The sequence below is a fragment of the Brassica napus genome, chromosome A2, assembly GCF_020379485.1.
Source record: "Brassica napus cultivar Da-Ae chromosome A2, Da-Ae, whole genome shotgun sequence".
NCBI classification, from domain to species: Eukaryota; Viridiplantae; Streptophyta; class Magnoliopsida; order Brassicales; family Brassicaceae; genus Brassica; species Brassica napus.
The window spans coordinates 23,563,150-23,586,524 of NC_063435.1; the positions used below are offsets into that span (position 1 = coordinate 23,563,150).

Sequence of the window (23,375 nt, forward strand, 5' to 3'; positions counted from 1 at the left end):
TTATCTATTTTATGAATTTTAACTCTTTTAGTGTAGATTTTGTTCGAAAGCTGTAACATTGTTAACACAATTTGAACCCAAATCCAAACCGTACTAAACATGTATGTCTGATCTAAACATAATATAAACTCCATGTGATATACTTATATTATTGTGTTTCTAAAACCAATAAAAAAGTATTAAATTAAATTAATTCCAGTTTTAAACATAGCTACAATGGAATATCCGGCAAACAAAAAAATTAAATGAAATTTTCTAAAGTTTAAATTATTATTATTGTTATTTGGCTTTATGCAAAGATATATGTATAGAGAGATAAAAGTTTGAGTGCATCCAAAAAAGACAAAGAGAATAGATGGAAAAAGAGTCAGTCATCTTTTAGAAAAAGCCAGAAAACCAAATCAGAAAACAAAAAAACTTACTCTTTTAATCCAACATAGCCACGAATCCTCTCTCTCTCTCTCTCTCAGTGCTCTTCGTTTCTCTTTCTTCAGTTTTGTGTGTTTGAAGAAAAAAAAAACTCAAACAGACTTCTCTTGTTCTTGGGTTCTTTTTAGGGTTGTTGGGACTGATATCTTTAGAAAATGGGTAAAGCTGCTGGGAGAAACGGTAACGAAAACTATAACGGCGTTGGATTTAACGGTCAAAGAGGCGGTGGAGTTAGGCCATATGTACGGTCTCCGGTGCCTCGGCTCAGATGGACGCCGGATCTCCACCGTTGTTTCGTTAACGCTGTAGATATGCTCGGTGGCCAACATCGTACGATCATTTTCTCCTCGAATCTTTTGAAAATATGCATTTTTGTCACTTTGTTTTTATTCACATGTCTCAAAGTGAGTTTTTTCACGATATTTCTAAAATGATTCTCATCCTTTACTTTTTTTTTTTTGAACTTTTGTGCTTTACTTTGTTTCATTCATATATACCTTCAAGTCTGAGTTTCTTGGATTGTATTTAGAAAAATTGAAAGTTTATCGTTTGTTTATCGTGTCATTATCTTGATGGATCATCTCTCATTCATGTTTTTGAACCAAGCTTCACACTTTTGGTTATTGGTTTCATTCATATATCAAAGTGTGGATTTTTTTGTGTTGTTTGATTTTGTTGTAAGAGTATTGCAATTTCTCGTTATTATTTTTCATGAATAGTTGTCATAAAGAATCATCATAGTACCTTTCTAACGTTTTTTCTTTCTCTTTTGTATTTTTGTTGGGTTTGATGAAACAGGAGCGACTCCAAAGCTTGTTCTTAAGATGATGGATGTGAAGGGACTCACAATTTCACATGTCAAGAGCCATCTCCAGGTAGTAATTTTACCCAACATTAGTTTTTCTCTTATCATAATATCCTGAATATTAATCACCTTTTTCTCTTCAATTTTACTACCACATATAACAGATGTATAGAGGTTCTAAACTTACTTTGGGGAAACCAGGTAATGTATATTTCTCCAATGTGTTTATTAATTTCCATAAATACTCTGAAATGATTTTCGAAAGAATGGGACCGTTGATTTTAATCTGAGCTGTTAACATCAAAACTATAATAATAGACGGAATTTAATTGTTTTACTGTTTCTGTTTGTAGTATGTACTATTGGTCTAGTGTCATGATTCATAAGACAATTGTCATAAATACATATATTTCTTTTAAAAAACAAGAAAATGGGTATTGCTTTTTTATATAGATCAAGAGAATATTCATTAAAGTCATTTACTTAATTCTTTTTTTCTTGGGGACAGAGGAAAGCTCTTCATCTTCAATAAGAAGACAAGACACTGAAGAAGATAATTTTCATGACAACTTGTCTTTACACACAAGGAATGATTGTCTTCTGGGTTTTCACTCCTTCCCTCTTTCTTCACATTCTTCTCTTAGGTAAATTTTATTTATTATATTTTTATATATATATTCTGACATGTTTTTAATTTTGTATCAGAAAAGCTATCATATCATACTCTTTTGTCTGCATTTGAATTGTCCTTTTTATTGTTTTTTTTTATATTTACTTTGGTACAGGGGAGGAAGAAAAAAGGAGCAGACTTCAGAGTCTAGTGGTGATGATGATGCTGATGCTGACTTCCTTCACACCATGAACATGAAGAAGACGAAAGAAACGACGATGTTTCGATCACATCATTTCCACAAGGTGTATATTTTGTCAATATGAAATTTCCTATAATTATAAAAATATACTTTCAAATATAATAATGAATAATCATATGCTAATGGAACTTAGATCTGCGTGATATCATGCTGGGGGATTACGGTTTGGTTTAAGTCTTAACCGGTTTGATTGAAATCGGAGTAACACGACTACACGAGCCCAATCTTGTCCGGTTTAGTAAATTGATCTCCTCATCTTATTGGCTCAACAGAAAACAGAGAAGGAGAAGAACACTTGGCAAGAACACGAAGAAGAAGAAGATTTGTCGTTGTCTCTGTCGCTGAATCATCATCACTGGAGAAGCAACGGATCATCAGTGAGCGAAACGAGTGAAGCCGTCTCCACATGTTCTGCACCATTCATCTTCAAAGATTGCTTGGGTTCTTCACCAAAGATTGATCTTAACCTTGACCTTAACCTTTCAATTTCTCTCCTCGGCAGCTGAAATCTATATATAAGATCATTGTTTCTTAGATTAGTTTGCACTTTTCAGGATTTTGTTGTGAAACTACTAGAATTTCTTTTTTTCCGAGATTTAAAGTTAATCTCGAAAATAAATGTTAGATTCACGTAAATATCAAGCTGAAGCTGAAACCCACAAATTATAAAATACAGTAACAATCACATACAGTTACAATATAAAAATAGAGACAAAACTTTACAGTATGTTGATTTTTCATTTCTGGAAGATAAAAATCAGATGACGACAAAAAGCTAGAGAAAATTAATTTATACGGATTCAATGTACCGTCAGCAATATTTGGAAAAAAAAACTAATATTGTGACCTTTTCTCTTAGTAAAATAGTAAAGAGATGAAAAATACTTTTAAAAGAAAAAAAACTGCTGACAAAAAAAGAATATATAAAAAAAACTGATAAAAACCACACGATTAATTATTCTTTAGATATTATCATTGGTGATTTTCTGTTTCACAAGTTCTTCTTGATGTCACTGTATCCTGAATTCTGATTCTGGTATGTTTGATACCAGGAACTTGAAGTAACTAAGCTGGAAGTTGTTCCGCGTTGAGCTACAACGAGAGATAATACAGTGATTCTAACAACTTTGAATTAAACAAACATGCTTTTTGAATGGATAAAACAACGTATTCCCGTCGCCGAAAACTGCATAAGCATTGTTTCAGCCTTGAAACAGAGGAAGTTGATTTCGTGGCCCGGCCCATTCTAATTTCATGCCTAATGCAGATAATATTTTCTTATGCCCATCCACAAGTATAAATATTAAATACAAAACAAAAGAGAAAATTTTGACATTGATCAAATCAGTGATGAACTAAAGGGAAGATGGAGCTTGTATATAAATAGGGCAAGTTCTAGAAAAATATCTAAAAAAGTTCTATCAAGTTTCAAGAGTGCCCTGAAATGTCTATCTTGTAAAGTTGAGTACAAGAAAGATTTAAACTGATCATAAAAAGGCTTTGGAAGACTTTGGGAAAAGATGGCCAAAGGTGCAAAGCTAGGGCCGCCGTACGGCCTTGCACGGCCTTGGGCGATCCATAAAGGTGTTTGGCTCAACTAAGAAGGATGTTAAGGCGAAGTGCAAAGATAGGGTGAGTAGTACAGACATGAGGTCCGTACCATCGACCGTACAGCCCAATCCTAACTCCAGTCTTTGTATCTAGTCTCACGTTCTCAGTCTCCAGTCTCTCAATCTCTCACTCAGTCTCTTATTTTTCCATTTACAAACTTCATTCTTTTATCAGTTGCTTTCATTGTTGACATAAGACAAGATCTCTTTCCCTTAAGTGCGTATTCATCACACACACAACCTGAGCTCTGTTAAAACTTATATGGTATCAGAGCCAGGTTCATTAGAATTTGGTTCCAGCTTCCGCTAAGCTCATGACTTACTCCCATGTTACTTCCAAACCAAGAAGAAGCTTCATGTACAGCCGGCTGTTCAACCCCTTCAAGAAGAAGATGCACTCATCCATAGCGTCCAGAAGCTGTCCTTGGTCGTTCTCCACTCTCTCATGGTCGTCCTGAAGAAATAAGGCCATTGGAAGCATGTCCAAGCCATTCCTATTCACTGTTCAAGAAAAAAGGCGAAAGCTTTCAACTTGTAGCTGATATGGCGACTCAAAGCATGAAGAGAGGAGGTGTTTTAGGCATGGTGGGTTCAAGAGGAAGGTCCATGAAAAAGGAGATGCTGGAGTTGACACCAACAGCTCAGCTCTCCCCATGTACTAAGGAGTTTCAAGGAACTACCACTAGTTCCTTTGCTGTAAGAAAATCTCTTTCTCTTGTATAAAGCTTGAGTGTATGAACAGGTTGTGATGTGTTTGAAAACCTGAGGATATATTTAATATTCCTAAATGAAAATGGTTTAGAATATGTCCCATGATGTTTAAAGAGGCTTGTGTGCTGATTAAGAATGTTTTAATATGCTTAACTCCAGTTCATAGTGATGCTTGTTGTGATTGATTGAATCCGCTTGCATACATGTATTGAAACTGATTGAAAGTTGGTGCATATAGTCTTGTTGCTGCCTAATATTGAAGCATTAGATTCATGTCTAAATTGCTGAGTAAAAGAGCTTTAAAATTGCCTAATTAGCTTGTCTTGAATATGTTATGATCTTGTTTGTGTTTAGAGAGTTAGCTTGCAAAGATTATAACTTGATAATGCATTGTGTCTATCTATTGCATTGCTTGTGATATTGAGAATCAAACTTGATGATTTATTAATCAATAATTGATCTCAATACTATTGAAAATATTGAAAATATTTAATGCCAGTTATAAATTGAATTTATTAATCAAGAATTGCCTTGATGCTTTATATTGTTGCATTTAGATTAAAGTCTAAGATGCATATTAAGGAGTTGTTAAGATTGCCTAAATACTTTGACTTGAAACTAATAAGGTTTTGCTTAGTATTTAGAGAATAGTTTCTTGCATAGATGAGAACTTGACATTGTCTTGATTTTATCTAGTGTAATAAAGCTTGAGACATTGGTGATCAAACTTGATGAAGTCAAGGATTGATCCCAATGCAATTGTATCTTATCAATTGCTAGAGTTTGAGTGATGTTCCAGGCTCACAAGAGGTGCTCTTAGTTCATCATCAAAACCGAGTTGAAAGAGAAAGAATGGTGCTCATTATGTGTGCAATGGAGAGTTTTTACAAGAAGGGTTAAGCGCAGATGGTTGTAAAACTCACTTAAGCTCACTGGTAATCTTCTCTTTACCATTGCAAGTAACTGAAGAAGAAACCAACCGGGTCTAGGCAGTGGCGTGTCTATTCAAGAGAGTGCTCAAACTAAGACAGAGCACTCTTGGATGTGTGAAGAAGAAGGCTACTCTATCAAGACGGTTTCTAGTGTGAGGTGATTGAAGAAGTAGCTGAAACTTCCACAAGCATTCCATCTTGGTGGCGAATTCAGAAGGGTGATTGCAATGGTTTGTTGTTCCGGATCAAGAGACTCTCACCTGCCCAAGCTTGGTTCTTCCTAGACTTAATTCCAAGCTTAAGAGGGAGTGTTGAAGAAGTTGCTATGATTCTAGGGAGAAGAAGAAGAAGTATGTATTCAAGTGGCAACATTAAGGACCACTCTTCATCATCTTAAACAAGGGAGTAAACCTAGTCTCATCTATTTTAATATGTCTTGATAGGTTTATCTCTTGATTATGCTCTGTGATTTCCCCATCTAAAGTTCCATTTATAGTTTGTAGCTTCTAGTAGAATGTCTAGGCTAATTGAATAATTGTACTGAAATTGTTTTGCTGTTGCATTGTCTTGTTGACATTAAGTAATGTCTAGTTCCCCAGAATATCATAGAGAAAGGTTACGTAAAAAGACACATTTCGTCTTTTCTTTGCAGCAAAAGACACATTATGGTTTTAGCGCACTTTATTTGTACGGGTTGGTAGATTCGAGACCAAAATGCCCCCGTCTTATTTTTAGAAGGAAGTAACAAATAAACTAGTTATTTCTTTTTATGTTAATAAATTAAACGGTGCGTTTTGCTAGGATATGGTGGTTACAGAGTCGTGGATAGGAGATAGTGGTTAGGCGTGTATATTAGAACGCATTATTATTGTTGTGGACGTGATTGTTGTGGTTAAAGTACAAAAGATACAAAGTTTCTAGCACATATAGTATGGATGTGATACATTGAATAGGTCAAATATCTTAACTTGATAAGCATACATAATGTTTGATAATATAAAAGACCTAGAAACCCATATATTACAAAAACATACATAATGTTTAGGAAGGGGATGTATGGACAGGCGTGATGTTTCCAAGTCAGTAACCACGAACTTCATATCCATAACCACACAACCTCATTTACGGTATCTATCGTCACCACAGTCTCCACCTCTGTATCCACTTTCGCATTCATCGCCTCTGTATCCATAACCACCATATTCTCCACTCCGGTGTCAACCACCATCTCCACCTCCGTATCCCCCCTACTATCCCGTCTTCCACATCCACTGTATCCACCACCATCTCCTCATCTCGAGCAACCACCTTAGTATCCACCATTTTCATATCCATAACCACCTTCCTAAGTCACCAAAATTAGTCTCGTCGGAACTCAGATCTCCTCAGCGACTCAACCACAATCCCAGATCTCTGCTCAAGCTTCAAAAGCTCACTGTTCTCAACTTTAGTCTCAATTCGAACCTTCTTGACGGATTAATTGCCTTAGTCACCGGAGCTGGATTTTGGAATTCACTCTCCTCTGTGACTTCACTAAACTCTCCAAATCTCCTCTGTTCAAGTCCAGAAAGCTTGAATCTGCTTCTAGTAATAGCCATGGTAGCTACAACCATCTTCTCCTCCACCCCCAATTTCTTCCAATCTAAATCCTCACTGACCTATGTCCCTTCTGTCCCTGACCACCTCCTCTGCCAGCTCCACAAAATCCACACCGCCATCAACCGCCTCACAAACCACCAGCAAGAAAAGTCCATTTCAACTGCTTCCAGCCTTACACCGTCTCCTCCTCCGTGTCATAAGATCTTCTCATCTACTCTAAGTTATCCTCATAGCTTATGCTTGACATAACAACCCTGGCCTCTATAAGTACATGGACTACACTTGTTTCTCTCTTTGCCCTTTCGATCTGGTTAGACTCATCCTCTGTGGCTGCAACACACACTGTCGTTGCTTCTCGTGTACGCTGCGTAATTCTATAGACACGAAACCACGACAATTATTTTCGGTGAGAGATGTGTCTTGTGATGGAGGAGGAGCCTGAATCTTGGTGAAAGACAAAAGATCGGTGGATTTCTCATCTAATTTGATTTTTTTAAAACATTTACTCAATTTGGAATTTGAAATCGAGAAACGAAGAAGAAGATAAATTGTTATGCTTTTCTATTAACTTTTTCATTTTCATTTTTTCTTTAATTTTGGTTTAGAAGAAACTAGAGATGGTGTTGTACAAGGATAATAAAGTCTTTTCGCAGCTAAAAAGTGTGTCTAGTATTCAATGTGTCTTTGAATGTAATTGATATGTTGAAATGTGTCTGTGGTTGTAATTTTCTCAATATCATATCTTGTTTATTACATTGATTTGTGTGTTCCCATAGCTTGAATCATCATGAATGTGTTGTAGAATTGAGTATAATGTCTCTGCTGCTTGCATCATGTTTGAAAGGCTACTTTGCATTCACATAAGCTTGTTTCAAAGTGTCTTGATTCAATCCGGTTCAGATTGTTGCTATGCCATAGTTAAATTCATCCTTGATGTCTTATAGCATTTAGAAGTATGTCAAAGCTACTTGAATCATTGGCTTTGATTAAACTAATGAACATTAGCATATATTGTTAATTCATTCTTGTTGCCTAGATTGCATAAGTGTCATCTAGTCTTGCATTTCATTTGGATTGAATATGTTGCATTCATATAGTTATTTTAAGTGTCTAATCTAATGCATTCATCTATTGTTGCATTTAAAAAAAATGAATTAAGTTTAAAAGATCAGTTTATTGTTAAAAACATTCATTGTCTTTGACAGATTAATTGTTGAAAACTGCTTGTTGCTGTTCTTGCCTTGATTGATTGGTTGTTTCAAGTTTATATATTGTTGTGGCATTGGAGATCAAACCTGATTGATGATTTTGGTTTGGTCCCAATGGAATGAACTGATCTTGCATTGAGTTGTGGTAGTATAGTGTTAGGCACATAAAAAAGTGATACAGTGACAAGCCAAACCAAAGATAAAGGTCTTGCGCCATTGCATATCATCACTAGGACATGTTAGTCCATAATCTACAGGAAGTGTAGTGTGATTGATTATGCAATGAGAGATGACCATTGCATAATACCATTGGACAAGTCTAGTCCTTAGTCTACAGGAAGTGTAGCATGGGTAATTATGCATTGAGAGATGGCCATTGCATAATACCATTGGACAAGTCTAATCTTTAGTCTACATGATGTGTAGCATGGGTAATTATGCAATGAGAGAAGTTTCTTGTGAGTCTCTCTATGGTGATTCAAACACCCTAGTTCATGGTTAAGGAAGAAAGTACACTCACAAGAAGAAAGCTATCATGAAAGATTAATGGCTATAAGACCATGCGGATGCATAGGATCATCACAAGCTTAGCTCCTTCTAGTCTTGGTTCTAAGCTTGAGGGGGAGTCCTAATGCATATGTCCATGGTCAGTCTTCTACAAAGGATCATCAGCTGGAGCTATCCTAGGAAATATAAAGAAGAAGAAGCTGATGTTGCCACTAAAATGGTGCAATGACCGAGTGGGAAACTCACCAAAACAAAAGGAGAAATCTACTTTACTTATCTATTTTGCTTATAAAGACTGATATCATGTTGCTTAAGATGATAGATTTAAGGGAGAAAGAACTGATACAATGTTGCTTAATCTAAAATGATAAGCTTATTTCATTTGATTGATCTGAGATGATAGGTTTATTTCCTAAAAAACGGAGGCATGATGTTCACATTGTATCAGGTACTTGTTATCTTGATAAGCAATTCCTAGGAGATATAAGTGATACCTTGAGAGACTACTTGAGAGAGATTCAAGTGGAGAGTCAAGCTGTTTGGGAAACTTCAAAATGTTCATAGAACGCTCCTCACTTAAACAATAGGAAAGTATCTTAAACTCATTTCAATTCAATTCAATTCATTCATCATGTCATTGTTTAAGCTTAAGATGATATTTAAAATATTTTGAGTAAAATGTGATGCATTAATGATGCAATCTTGAGGGTCTTGATAAGTACTGACACACCTTTGGGATAATGTATCATGTATCATTGTTTGAGCCTCACCAAAGATGGAACTGGTTGGTTCCTAGCTTTTCTAAGATGGCTGAGATGTCAGTTGAGAGGGGGAGTCTCAAATTGGCTACATGAAGAGGCCAAGAAGTGTTTAAAGTGTGCACAAGCCTTGAAGAGTTTCTGCACCAGTTAGGCCACGATCCAGAGTTCTTTGTGTCCAACCACACTGGTTCTAAGGCACAAAGGCTCAATGGCCAATCGCTAGGCCTTGGAGAGCTCTATTCTTTTTTTCTTTGAAAGGTTTTGTCCCAATAAGTTTTCTTTGTAAGTTTTTTAATGAGGGAGACTCTTCAGGGTTCCAAGCTTGACTTAGGATCTCCTAGAGTCAAGCTTGAGGGGGAGTGTTGAACTGAAGAGAAGATGGAGCTTGTATATAAATAGGGCAAGCTCCAGAAGATGTCTAGAAGAGTTCTACCAAGCTTCAGAATGTCCTGAAGTGTCTATGTTGTGAAGTTGAGTCCAAGAGGGACTTAGACCTGGACTCAGACTGATCTTAAGAAGGCTTTGGAGGAGTTTGAGAGAAGATGGCCAAAGGTGCAAAGCTAGGGCTGCCGTACGGCCTTGGGCGATCCATGAAGGTGTTTGGCTCAACCAAGAAGGATGTTAAGGCGAAGTGCAAAGATAGGGCGAGTGGTACGGACAAGAGGTCTGTACCATCGACCGTACAGCCCAATCCTATCGACCATTCATCCGGTACAGCCTAAATCAAAGATGTGCAATGTGTGGGCGGTTTAATCTGATCCAAGACCTTTCTCTTATGTCCGTTGGAGTAATGAGGAGGCAAGGGATAAGTGAGCTGTGTATATGAGCTGGAAAGGTAAAGGTACTTTACATTTACAGCCATGACCAATCCTCATCATTTATTCAAAAGGAGCAATCTGAGCTATCCATTTGAATGTAATCAGTCCAAGACACGTCACGTAGCACCAGAACATCAAAGATCAGCTTTTTCTCATCATAGCCATCCTTCTATCAAGTATTATCAGCCATTGATATTAGGTTTATTGCTTACAAGTTGTAAAAGTTATAAAAGCTTCTTTGTATCTGATTTTGTAACTCAAGAGAGTTAGGAGGATTTTCCCTTCCTCCTTCATAGATTTATGATACTTTGTCTCTCTAATCTCTCTATTCTTTGGTTCTAAGTCAGTCTCTAGTCTCACGTTCTCAGTCTCCAATCTCTCAATCTCTCACTCAGTCTCTTATTTTTCCATTCACAAACTTCATTCTTTTATCAGTTGCTTTCATTGTTGACACAAGACAAGATCTCTTGCCCTTAAGGGCGTGTTCATCACACACACAACTGGAGCTCTGTTAAACCTTATAATCAGCAACTCAACCTTATAAATAAATACACTCAATCACTTTACCACAAACTAATTTTACCAAATTGATGCCTCTTAAAACTCATTTTTGTGATTAAACCCTTATTTGTTGGATTTTAGCGAGGATCGACCATGAGCTTTTGCAACAGTTTTTGTTTGGTGCGATCTATATAGTATTAACATACTCTGCATGTACTATTTAGTAATCTGTATGACAAAAATCTTGTATGTTACATCTTTTGTAAAAGATCAACAAATGAATACCAGCGTAGTAACTTCTAAGTAAACTTGCAAACCCAATCCATATTAGGAGAAGATCGCTGCACTTGATAGGAGATGGAACTACATGAGACTACACCGGTTTGGATGGATCATTGCCCAATAGGATTTATAGTCAGGGACAAAGCCAGGCTATAAACTATGGGGGCCTGTGCACTCGTAATTATTATATATAGTTTAAAGTTAGTTAAACAAAACATAGAAAATCTCTTGGATCAGATGGAAAAGTAAAGTTGTGCACCTACAATAACCTGGGTTTGATTCCTCCTTCTCCACCTTTTCTGTTTTATTAATGATAGTGCACCGATTAGATAAATTGTCTAGTTTCGCCCATGTTTGTAATGTTACATGTCTTTCTGAATTTATTAAGTGCTTATTGCTTTTGCCAAGTTATGTCAATCTCTTAGACGAGAGAAGAATGAGTTTGCTCTTTTTTGTTCTCTTAAAAACGTTAACCCATAATTAAATATCGAGGTATGGCTCGGGTCATGCACATGTAGTACTCAGTTATTTAGTCGGCGGCTTTACATGCCAAATTGTTTTGTGATTTTAGCACTCTCGACATCCGTACTCTGCCAAGTCCATGAGTTATAAGTTATAATAACATTGTGAGGTTCGCTTTTGTCCCAAAAAAAAATATTGTGAGGTTCGCTAATCTTCCACTGTAACTTTGAGTCCAATTTATATGATGCAAATATTATGTATAGCCTAATATAATTAAGTTTTAAGTTTTTTTTAAACAGAAACTAATTAATCCTAATATTAAAATAATAGAGTAACTATATATCAAGCCATTCATCTCCTTCTCACAGCCACAAATACTTTGGGTGCAACTGGTTATATTCCTAATAGGAATGTTAGGAATAAAAGAAATGATTTTTTATGGAATAGAAAAAATTGGAATGATGTTAAAAATGGAATAAAAACTGAAATTATAAATGAAATAAAAATTCCACACATTCCATTCATTCACGGAGGTTTAGAATCATGAATAAAAAAATGATTTTTACAAATGATTTATTTTTTTGCTATATTCCAAAAATGGAATAAGTGGAATTTATTTTGAAAAACATTCATAATAACTGGTAACTAATTCATGGAATCCATGAAATGATCCATTCCAAATGATTTTATTTCAAAAAATGTCATTCCAGTTGCAGCCAAAATTTGATTTAGCTAAGCCTTTGATTTTTCAGTCTGGTTTCGGGCTTCCAAATTTATATTTATTTTTTGGATATCAATTTGCAGTGTGGTTTAATAAAACTTGCATACATATTCAAGAACGTCATAAGAAAAGATTAGTGATTTAACTTTCTTATTTATCAGAAGATATATCGTTAAAGCATAAGTTTAACTTAGAAGTTTGTTTAATGATAAATAGAACCAAAAGGAATAAATATAATATTGTGATGACCTTTACACCAAGGGTGATATTGCAATCATCTTCATTTCACAAAGCAGAATATTTGTATCGTCGACTAAACTTATTATAGCCTTAGAAACACTTATACTAATTTGGATCCCGACTATTATACCACATTGTAACATCACAATCGCCTCAATTTTTTAGTCCATATGCCTATTATTTGTTATGGGTAATTTTTACTCACGTAATATTACAAATCACTTTTTAATACTAGCACTTATCATTTAAAAAATTCAACCTAAACACACTAACTATAGATCTTAATTAGGATAACACCAAAAAACAATTGTTTTCAGTGACAAAATAGTCAAAACTAAGCATTTGTACCACCATATTTTTATGTATCTACGTATTACATACTATATTTTATTATTTAAGGTAATGAATTATAAATATCTCTGTAGATAAAAATATCAATTTATGATTGTAACGCTCGTGACTATAATATATTCAAGATAGATATAGAAGATTTATGAACTCTTCATGATTGACGCGCGGCCAACATTTACTTGGATAGATATGAAAGATTTATACTCTCATGACTTACAAACTTCCAAACATCTACCATGTTAGAACTGAAAGATTTATAGACTCTTCATGACTTACACGCGGCATTATATTACTTTTAACAACTTTCGTCCAACTATTATTTAGGTAACAATTTGAAAACTTTGAACGTAATTAATTAAAGTAGTTTTAGATTTAGCAAATTAACTCTTCTTAAATTTACTCTTACCCATTTATTACATGCTCTCTGTGTGTGTGCATGTATTTATGTTTACATATGGTTTTTTTTTTTGTCACAATGTTTACATATGATTATTCCATAAGAAAGAAGGACGAAGCAAGTGATACCAACGCCACAAAAACATCTCAAACTCGGCAAGCTAAAACAGGTGAAGTTTTATTTTGCTCTCCTTATTTTAAATATTACCGTGTTTTAATATTATTATATATACTTAATATTCCGGTTCAAATGTCGTTGTTCGGAATGGGAGGTGTTCATTTTCCTGAAAATTCTTTGGCATAATAAAAAAAATTGTGTAAATAAAACAATAGTATTAAGCTCACATTAACAATCTCCTTCTTTGGAGAATAGGCTGAATTTAAAATGACTTTGTTGAACTGTTGGAAATCTCCTTTACATATATATAAATACAGTAGGTTTACCATATATTTTTTTCAGATACCGCTATTATGATATTTATGCTCTATATAATGTTTAAAAAAATTAAAATATAATATATATATATATATCTTTTCTAATAAACTATATTATGTTTTTTCAGACAAATAGACATAAACAGAAAAGTTTGAGAAAATATGTGTTAATGTTTTAATTATTAAAATAAAACAAATAAAAGATTGGGGATCTACCCATTTTGGGGAATTATTAATAATAGAGTTGTTTATTTTAGTTCTAACCCATTAACTGTTTTAATATGGGAAGAGGCGACGAAATTGAAACAATTGGAGTAGCTTTTGTTCAAAGAAAAAACAATTGGAGTAGCCTTTATGTTTTTCAATTTACCACATACATGAAAATATATACATATCATTCTTTCTTTTGTCCTTTTCATCTTTAGAATATCTCTCTTTACATTCAACCTTCCATGATTCACAGACATACATACATTCATATATATATATATATATATATATATATATATATATATATATATGACACGATACGAACTTTTTAAAACCAAAAGGAGACCCATATGAGATGATGATGACGATTGTGACAAATAATCGTATTTTGTTAGGAATAAAAAAATATTAGATGCTTTGTGGATTAAATTTTTGAAAAGTCTATAGATCTGTCTATATATATATATACATATAATTTGAGATAACATTTTAGATAATTTTTGGAATTTAAAATATCAAATCAATGTTTTCCTGTTTTAAAGTTTTATTGTTTATATTTAACACATAACAGACATTTTTAGAAGTAAGTATTATTTTTAAATATACCAACATAGTCGGTTAGCTAATATTTAAACATGTTTTACATATACTCGATATTTTTATTGTATTTTCTTATGCTCGATAGTTTAGTCAACTAATTCATGTTTAAACTACAAAAAAAATTAGTTTTGGATCCACCAATAGAAACTGGCTAATTTAAATATTTATATTATTATTATATATATTGAAAATCTGACGCCGGAAATTCACAGCCTAACCCTTCGCAAGCATAGCCAAAACGCTGTGACCGGAACCTTAGCCCAGTTTCATAAACATCTCGATCGAGAGACATGAGAAGAAAAATGAGCAAATGGAAAACGAGGAGACAAGGGAGAGAAAGCCTCCGGCTTCGGTAATTACTCTCACGTGCGACCAGACACCGAAAGAAAATTCAATTTAGCTTCGAGAGTTTGAGAGGATTTGGAAGAAGAGAAAAACGTTCTCCTAAAAACACCAACTTAAAATTGGCTAAGTATTTGGAAATATATTTCACGGCCTTATAAATAGTCAAATGTTTAAAATTAGTTATATCTAAGTACGCACAAAAAATTTCTAACATTTTTACTTCTTTAATTAAGATATATAAGAACAAAATATAGGCTGGATATATATATGTGATTCATAAGCTTTCCTTGTATAGTATATGAGAAATCTCGTACTGGTAGTTTATATTCTTATACGATATTTGACAGTATCGTCCTCTAATATAAATGATGACCAAAGAATGAAGAAAAATAATACATTTTTTAATATTCTAAGAATTTTACTATTCATAAGGAATATCTTTTCATTTTCATTTTTTTATTTCTTTTATTAAGAAATATAGAACAAATTTGTTCGTTACTAAATATGATAAGAAATTATTATTCTTTAGCATTTCTAGAATTTTATTCTTTTTCATTCTTTTCGTATCTATTCTTAATGTTCTTTTGATAGTTACCAGTTAGACCCAATCTCTTAGTGTCATAGTTACACCATGGTAATATGTTCTATAAAGCTTTTTAGATCCATTTTTTGTTCTCTTTAAAATTTTATTCACATATGATAGCGAGAGAGAAGAGCTGTTGAGGGTTGTCTCACGCACCATCCACTGTCGTTATATGGCGAATGGATTGGGTCCACTGACGTCTGTAGTTAGCATATTTTTTTTCTTTCTAAAAATTAATTTACGTATTCAAAAAGAGAATAATAAATTGTTCTGTATAGGAGTGTCTACAGTCGGCAGCCAATGTTTTTTTTTTAAATAGTTTCATTCAAATGCGTAACAAACAAACAATTTTTTTCAGCAAACAATATTTTATTTATATAATATATATAGTTTTTAGCATCCTATGTACCGTATAAAATATCATACATAAAATAAAAATTACACCAAACTAACCAAGCCAAGATTGATTTAATCTGTTTGCTAGCTATGGAGTTCGGTGAGAGTTTTATTTATTTATTTGTTACTACCCTAGCACTCGTTTCACTTGTCACTATCACCTCCTCTCATCTATTACCTCACATAAATTTCTCTGTTTTTAATTGTCTATTAAAAATTAACAACAATTAATCTAAAATCAGAAATATCCCGTTTTTAGGGCTTTATTCAGATAAGAAATCAGTGGAAGTCAAAAAAGAATTTAATGTTTCGAGTTTCTTCTTTCTAGATTCATTTTTTTTTCTCTCTCTCTCTCACCATCACACATAACACAGAAGAATCCATGGCTGCTTCTTCATCCTCTAATGCTTCCTTCTTTGGAGTTCGAGAAGAAGATCAAACTCACCTTCTTCCTCCGAATCCCTCCGCGGCCGTCGCTCCTCCTCCTCACCACCAGCCACCGCAGTCTCAGCAACCTCTTGAAGCTCCACCGCAGAAAAAGAAGAGAAATCAACCAAGAACTCCAAGTAAGTTAATTATCACTCCTTAATTGAATCTTATCATCTTAATCTTATTAAATCATGTGATAAAATTTTAAATCATTCATTGGTGCTTTTTCACTAGCTGAATCTAGAAATAATAAAATTAGCAAAACCCTAGTTCTTGATTTTCCAGAATTGAGAATTTCATTAACCATATCATGCAATAAAAAATTCCTTAACTAATCAATATTTTTTGCCTCGATTTATTCTTCTGCTCTTTATTAGATTCCGATGCAGAAGTGATCGCTTTATCTCCAAAGACACTAATGGCTACAAATAGATTCATATGCGAAGTATGCAACAAAGGTTTTCAGAGAGAACAGAATCTACAACTTCATCGAAGAGGACACAATCTCCCATGGAAACTTAAGCAGAAGTCGACCAAAGAGGTGAAGAGGAAAGTGTATCTTTGTCCGGAGCCCACGTGCGTCCACCATGATCCGTCACGTGCTCTCGGAGACCTCACCGGAATCAAGAAACATTATTACCGTAAACACGGTGAAAAGAAGTGGAAATGCGAGAAATGTTCTAAGCGTTACGCTGTTCAATCGGATTGGAAAGCTCACTCCAAGACTTGTGGTACCAAAGAATATCGTTGCGACTGTGGTACACTCTTCTCCCGGTAATTATTCGAAAATATTTTGAACAATTTAAATTATAATTAATCATATATAGCTCAATGATATGTGTGTGAATATGTGTCTTGAGTCATTCTTCATGGATTAGGGTTTATTCTTAGGTTCACTTTCTGTTTCGCCTCGAAGTCTTCGATGCTCTTATCGCTTTCTTTCATGCAGTAAATGCAACTTTAATTTATTTTTTCTTTTTGTATATAAAGATATTAGAAAATCAAAATTGATAGATGAACACGTGAATGTATGTGTGCATATAACCATATCTATGTATGACACTGAAACTACCATATTTCTTTCTTTTTTTTTTGAACAAAAAACTGCCATATTTCATTAGATACTTTCTAGCAGAAACTCAAAACCAAAGAGGACCAATTTCAAATTTTTGTTCTCTTATTGTTTTTCTATATATCTTGCCTCGTAAACACCGCCCTATTTTCTGTCAGAGAAATAAAATTGATTTTTCTCAGGATTTTTTTCCTTAGATTTAATTACGTACTTATACTACGGGCAGTTCACGTGCTGCTAAACAATATAATAGAGAGTTTGTCATTACAGAGTTTCCCTTTTCTGTTTCGTTTGTACTCTGCACCATAACCACACAAGCCACATAATTTTCTTTTGAACTGAACCACATGACTATTTTCGATTTATTATAATTACAATATACATTTTGCATAAAAACAAAATGACGCTAATATTTGATAGAAGTGGCAACTAATACACTACAAACAATTTCGATTTTGAATTTTGTTTTGGTTCTTGGTTGGATTTTGATGTGTGTGTGACGTAGAGTTCTATAAATGGTATGAAGCCAAGGAAATAAAAGTATGCTGGTATACGTGCACGCACACACACATCAAAATATATAAATGCATTTATGTCTAATATAATCCTGATCAGTGAATATATGCTGAAGTTGCATTTATTGAACTTCTAGGATCTTGAATTAAAACAGATTCAGATATTCATTTGTCAATCATTCTCTCTACATACTAATTTCGTGAAACATAACTTTTTCCACGTACCTTAACCTTTGTAATTCTCTGTATACGCATATATTATTTAAATACACATTAATGCATACATACACATGGAGTTATAGTTAGCAATGACAAGCATATCTTATGCATATAAAATATCTTTTTAGAATTAAATAATGATTATTTTAATTAGTTATTGCATATACAGGTAGAATTATTCTTGGTCTCACCCCTAGAGTGAACCTCTAGGTTTAAAAAATATTGTCAAGTTATATTATGTTTTTAAAATAAAAAAGTAAAAAATAAATAAAAAAATTATTTTTAACGTCGTCAGCAAAACATTAAATCATAAACCCTAAATCCTAATCCTTAAACCCTAAATCCTAAACCTTTGGATAAATCCTAAATCCTTGGATAAATCCTAAACCATTGGATAAATCCTAAACTCATAATCAAAAACACTAAAACACTCAAGGGTTTAGGGTTTAGGGTTCAGGGTTCAGTGCTTAGTGTTTGATTTAGAGTTTAGGATTTATCTAAGGGTTTAGGGTTTACCCAAAAGTTTAGGGTTTACGATTTAGAGTTTAGGGTTTAGTGTTTTGCTGACGACGTTAAAACTATTTTTTTTAAATTTTTTTTGTAACTACTATTATTTTTTATTTATTTTTTTCCTTTCTATTTTAAAAACATAATATAACTTGACAATATTTTATTTTATTTTTTTAAAGATAAAATCTAATTAGTTGTTGAACATAGAGATTCACCTGAACCCAAGAATAACTCATACTGATATATATATACAATATAGTTGTTCGTAAGCAAAGTTATATAGACATACATCATCAAACTTGAAGTGTGACACAACATTGTACTCCTATTTATGTATATGCATCAATGCATGTGAGTGTGTAAGCTGTTATAAATTTACGTATATGTAATAGTAATAGATTCGTATAATATAATAGAGTAGTAGACTGACTTTCTAGCCATCCATCGACTTTTTAAGATCCCATAATTACACGCGGATATATTTGTAGCTACGTGACATGATGAGTCTCTCTCTCTACTTATAAATATTTTTTTCTTTCATTTTCCCCAAAATATGTCTTTTTATTTTATCGCTTAATTTATCTGACGATCCAATAGATTTCATTATGAATGAAATGATTAATATTATCTTTTTGTTTTGAGTCACAGGCGAGATAGTTTCATTACACATAGAGCCTTCTGTGACGCGTTGGCTCAAGAGAGTGCGAGACACCCAACTTCTTTGACTTCTTTACCAAGTCATCACTTCCCGTACGGACAAAACACCAACTCCAACAACAACAGTTCAAGCATGATGCTTGGTTTGTCCCACACGGGGCCCCCACAGAATCTTGATCATCACTCTGGCGACGTTCTCCGACTTGGAAGCGGCGAAGGAGTAGGTGGAGGAGCCGCCTCACGCTCTTCATCTGATCTCATTGCTGCAAATTCTTCAGGTTACTTCATGCAAGACCAAAACCTTAGCTTTCATGATCAACAACAAGGATTTTTGGCTGCAAGCAATAACATCAAGCCATCACCAATGAATTTTCAACAGAGTCTGATGCAGTTCTCGCATGATAGCCATAACTCTCCTTCCTCCAATCTCTTCAATCTCAGTTTCCTCTCTGGAAACAACGGAGTTGCTTCTGCTACAAGCAACCATAATGCTGCTGCTGTTTCTTCCGGTAATCTTATGATCTCGAACCATTTTGATGGCGAAAATGCTATTGGAGGCGGAGGAGGAGGGGAAGGAAGCACGGGTCTCTTTCCTAACAATATGATTAACTCGACGGACAGAACAAGCTCAGGAGCAGTGCCTTCACTCTTTAGCTCATCAATGCAAAATCCCATATCAACACCTCAAATGTCAGCCACTGCTCTTCTTCAAAAAGCTGCTCAAATGGGTTCAACCTCAAGCAACAACAACAACAACAACAACAACGGAAGCAGCAACAATAATAATAACAATGCCTCATCCATTCTAAGAAACTTTGGGAGTGGAATGTACGGAGAAAACGAGAGTAATCTCTACGATTTGATGAACTCTTTCTCTAACCCCGATCCAACGGGAAACAACGCTAATGGAGTAAATTCTCCGTTTGGTTCGTACAGAGGAGTGAACAAGGGATTAAACGCTGATAAACAAAGCTTGACTAGAGACTTTCTTGGAGTTGGACAGATCGTAAGAAGCATGAGTGGAAGCGGAGGGGTTCAACAACAGCAACAACAACATGGGAATAGTAGAGAAAGAGTTGGCTCTTCGTCGGATTCTGTCGATAGAAACAGCAACACTTTTAATCCTGGTGGTGGTCCGGCAACTTCACCACCGTATGGAATCCATCATGCTAGTTTCTAGCTAAGAGAATTTTTTTAAAAATGTTTCGATTCATCAACATAGATGCTATCTTTTTCAGGTACGCATGTCGTCATCAAAATCCGCAATTATAGTTTTGTTGCAAGTCTCTTGATACTTAAGTTTATCAGCAAAAAATAGTTGCAATTTATCTAAACTCAGCTCCTTTTTCTCTCTTGTAAAAGATTTTGCGTTTATAGTTTGTAAAAATGGATTCATGACATGGTCCAGGAGTCTAGAGATCACTTGCTTCTTCGCTGTGAGATCAGTGAAAGCATCTGGAAAATGGCCCTTCAAAGGCTAGGTTACAGGTCCTTTCTTTTCCATACTTGGACTTCTTTTATGCATTGGCTTTCCCACAGAGATTCATCTTGCCCACTCCTGCTTAAAAGGCTTGTGGGACAAGCTGTTGTGTATGAGTTGTGGACAGAACGCAACCGAAGACTCCATGACGGTATTGCTACCACTTCAGCGGCAATATTCAAGCAGATTGACAGATTTATAAGGGACGCTATCCTAGGCAATAGAAGACGTAAACATTTCCATCCTCTTATGCAACACTGGCTTCGTTTTGAGTAGCTGATTCCTAAGCTTCCTATTAGCTTCTTTTGGAGTTTCAACCTTGTTTTTCATGATTTTTGCCTTGGTTGATTCTTCTTCGTACTAACCTTTTTGTAAATTTACAAACTCTGTCTCATATTATTTATGAAATTCACATATTTGGCAAAAAAAAAAAAATGGATTCATGACTCTTAAAAATAATTGCAGATGAGTTTATGCCTTTATGGTTTGAGAATCTATAATTTTATTGTTTTGTTTTAAATGGTTCGTAGAGTTCTTCATATGTGATATATATATTTTTGGCTTATGAAATGTTATATACAAACATTATTATTGTTTCTCATGGCTTGTAGTTTCAGATAAATGAGTAATTTGTTTATTTTGAACTCAATTTCGAGTCTTTGTTCTCTCTATATATATGTATTAGTGTCACATCTAAAACGAACACTATACTAACGAGTTTAAGCTATAACGAGTTTATTTGTTTTATTTATTTATTTTTGTTAAAAAGCAGTTTTGGTATTTGTTTTTGGCTGTACTATTTATCGTCTTATCATTGCATGGTGCAGTCAATGAGTTGGAGGGTGCAAGCAGCTTTTGCTACGTTTCTTTGTCTTTTTGTTTTTATTTTCTTATATTTGCCGTTTTATTCTTTTATTTCTTTTCATTTGTCATCCTCACTAGCTGGCAATGTCACGAGTGTTTGTCCTGTGATCCCCCTTTCTAAATATTTCGATACATGTATACATACATGTCACATCACATGTGCATATAACATATAAATATAAATATGCATTTGTATAATTTTGTACGTAATATGCTCCTACCATATCCTAAGGCTTGTCCCGATCATATTTGAATTTTCCGATCATATATGAATTTGACGGTCTAAAAATGTTTCAAAATTCACAGTCTACATTATTGATGCTGATTTTTCCGGTTAATAATAGCATCAATATGAAACTAGTTCTAATGCAAATATAGTTTGCACCGTTTTGATTTCGCTTGGAAGCATGTTTTCAAAAATATATCATTAATTTTTTAACAAAACTAATAACTTAAAAAAAAAAAATTTGAATCTGGATTATGATTTCGTTTCTTAATGATCTTAACAATTAAATTTATTTTATCCAAATCCGAAACACATTTAATATCCAATCGGTTGGGTGATTGGGTATGTTTGGGGAGAGAAGAGGGGATATTTTACAGAAATTTCAGTGCATCTTTAGCCTTTTTTTTTGTTGGTTTAAATTTTGTGTGTGTGAACATAAAATACATTACTGAAGACCACATCTGTAATTTTTGGAACAATTAATGATATTAATAATTGTTTTATAATGTCATTGTCGTAATAATTAATTTATTTGAATAATATATATCAATAAAATTATAATCCCCTACATATTATTTGAGAAGCATTGCAACATTTTTTTATAGCCACGTCTCATCACTAGAATGATTTTTAGAATCCTTAGAGAAATATGTTGGTTCATCTAAATATATAATAAACTTTTAATTAAACCACAATAAATACATTAATAATGTGCTTCATTATTTCCTTAAATAAGATTACGGAATTGCCTAATGTGGTTAAAATATATATGACAATTAATGATTTTGAATAATAAAGATTTGATAAAAATAAGTGTGTACTATAATTATATTTGTTTAATTTTAAGCTATTAAAATAAATTAAAAAATCATAGTAACCATATAATAAAAATTAAAAAGATTATTTATATATTATATTTTGAATTTTAAAAACGAGTATAAATTACTATTACTGTTAAAAGTTTCACATTCAAATTTTGTAATCTATGATTTAAAACTTTTGTTATGACATGATACAAATAATTAAAAAATAATATAAGTTGAAAGTCTCATTTAATAAGTATCAAAAATAAAAGATATATAAATATATGTACCATTTTAAATTAAACTATATGCCATATAAAAATACATAAATATCTTAATTTTGAAATTTACTTTGAACATTTTTTGATAAAAAAATTGAAAAAATATTGACAACTTAATTTTTAAAAATATTATAAATTACTTAAACCATTAATCCCACAGTGAAAATTTTGTTATCACTAATTTAGATTTTTTGCTATAACAGATACAAATGATAAAATAAATATGAGAAAAAACATCATCTAATAAATATTAATATTAGAATATATATACTATATATATATGTTACTACTATCATTTAAATTTAATTATATGTCATATCAAATAGAAAAAATATTTTTCGATTTATAAAATTTCTTTATATGTTCGCACCAATTTAGTTATATAAGTAGTAAATAATGACTTTTTAATTATTCAATATATATTTATTATTTCATAATATGTTATAAACATATAATATATAAAATAATTTTTATATATAATGTTCATTCCGATTTTAACCTAGTAAGGAGTATAATGCAGGACGACATACAGACAAGTGATGCTA

The 23,375-nt window shown here is 33.3% G+C and overlaps 2 protein-coding genes across 7 annotated transcripts; both read left to right on the plus strand.

Annotated features, from left to right (window-relative positions):
* Positions 1–337: 337 nt before the first annotated feature.
* Positions 338–2,742, plus strand: LOC125579918 (putative Myb family transcription factor At1g14600). The gene is made up of 6 exons (XM_048743827.1): positions 338–759; positions 1,228–1,304; positions 1,399–1,435; positions 1,743–1,878; positions 2,020–2,149; positions 2,379–2,742. Exons 1-6 carry the CDS (start codon positions 585–587, stop codon positions 2,610–2,612), a joined length of 789 nt encoding a protein of 262 aa, XP_048599784.1. The 5' UTR covers positions 338–584; the 3' UTR covers positions 2,613–2,742.
* Positions 2,743–15,955: 13,213 nt separating this feature from the next.
* Positions 15,956–21,669, plus strand: LOC106396070 (protein indeterminate-domain 5, chloroplastic-like). Of its 6 annotated transcripts, none has more exons than XR_002663674.2 (5): positions 15,956–16,340; positions 16,581–16,977; positions 19,168–20,414; positions 20,539–20,664; positions 20,746–21,176. XR_002663674.2 is itself a non-coding variant. In XM_013836368.3 (3 exons), the coding sequence occupies exons 1-3, from the start codon at positions 16,157–16,159 to the stop codon at positions 20,354–20,356; spliced, it is 1,770 nt and encodes a 589-aa protein (XP_013691822.1). In that variant the 5' UTR covers positions 15,957–16,156; the 3' UTR covers positions 20,357–21,176. The 6 variants fall into 6 exon arrangements, 1 of the variants encoding a protein (XP_013691822.1); XR_002663673.2 differs by having other exon boundaries at positions 20,585–20,664; XR_001279420.3 differs by lacking the exons at positions 20,539–20,664; positions 20,746–21,176 and adding an exon at positions 21,484–21,669.
* The last annotated feature ends 1,706 nt before the right edge of the window (positions 21,670–23,375 follow it).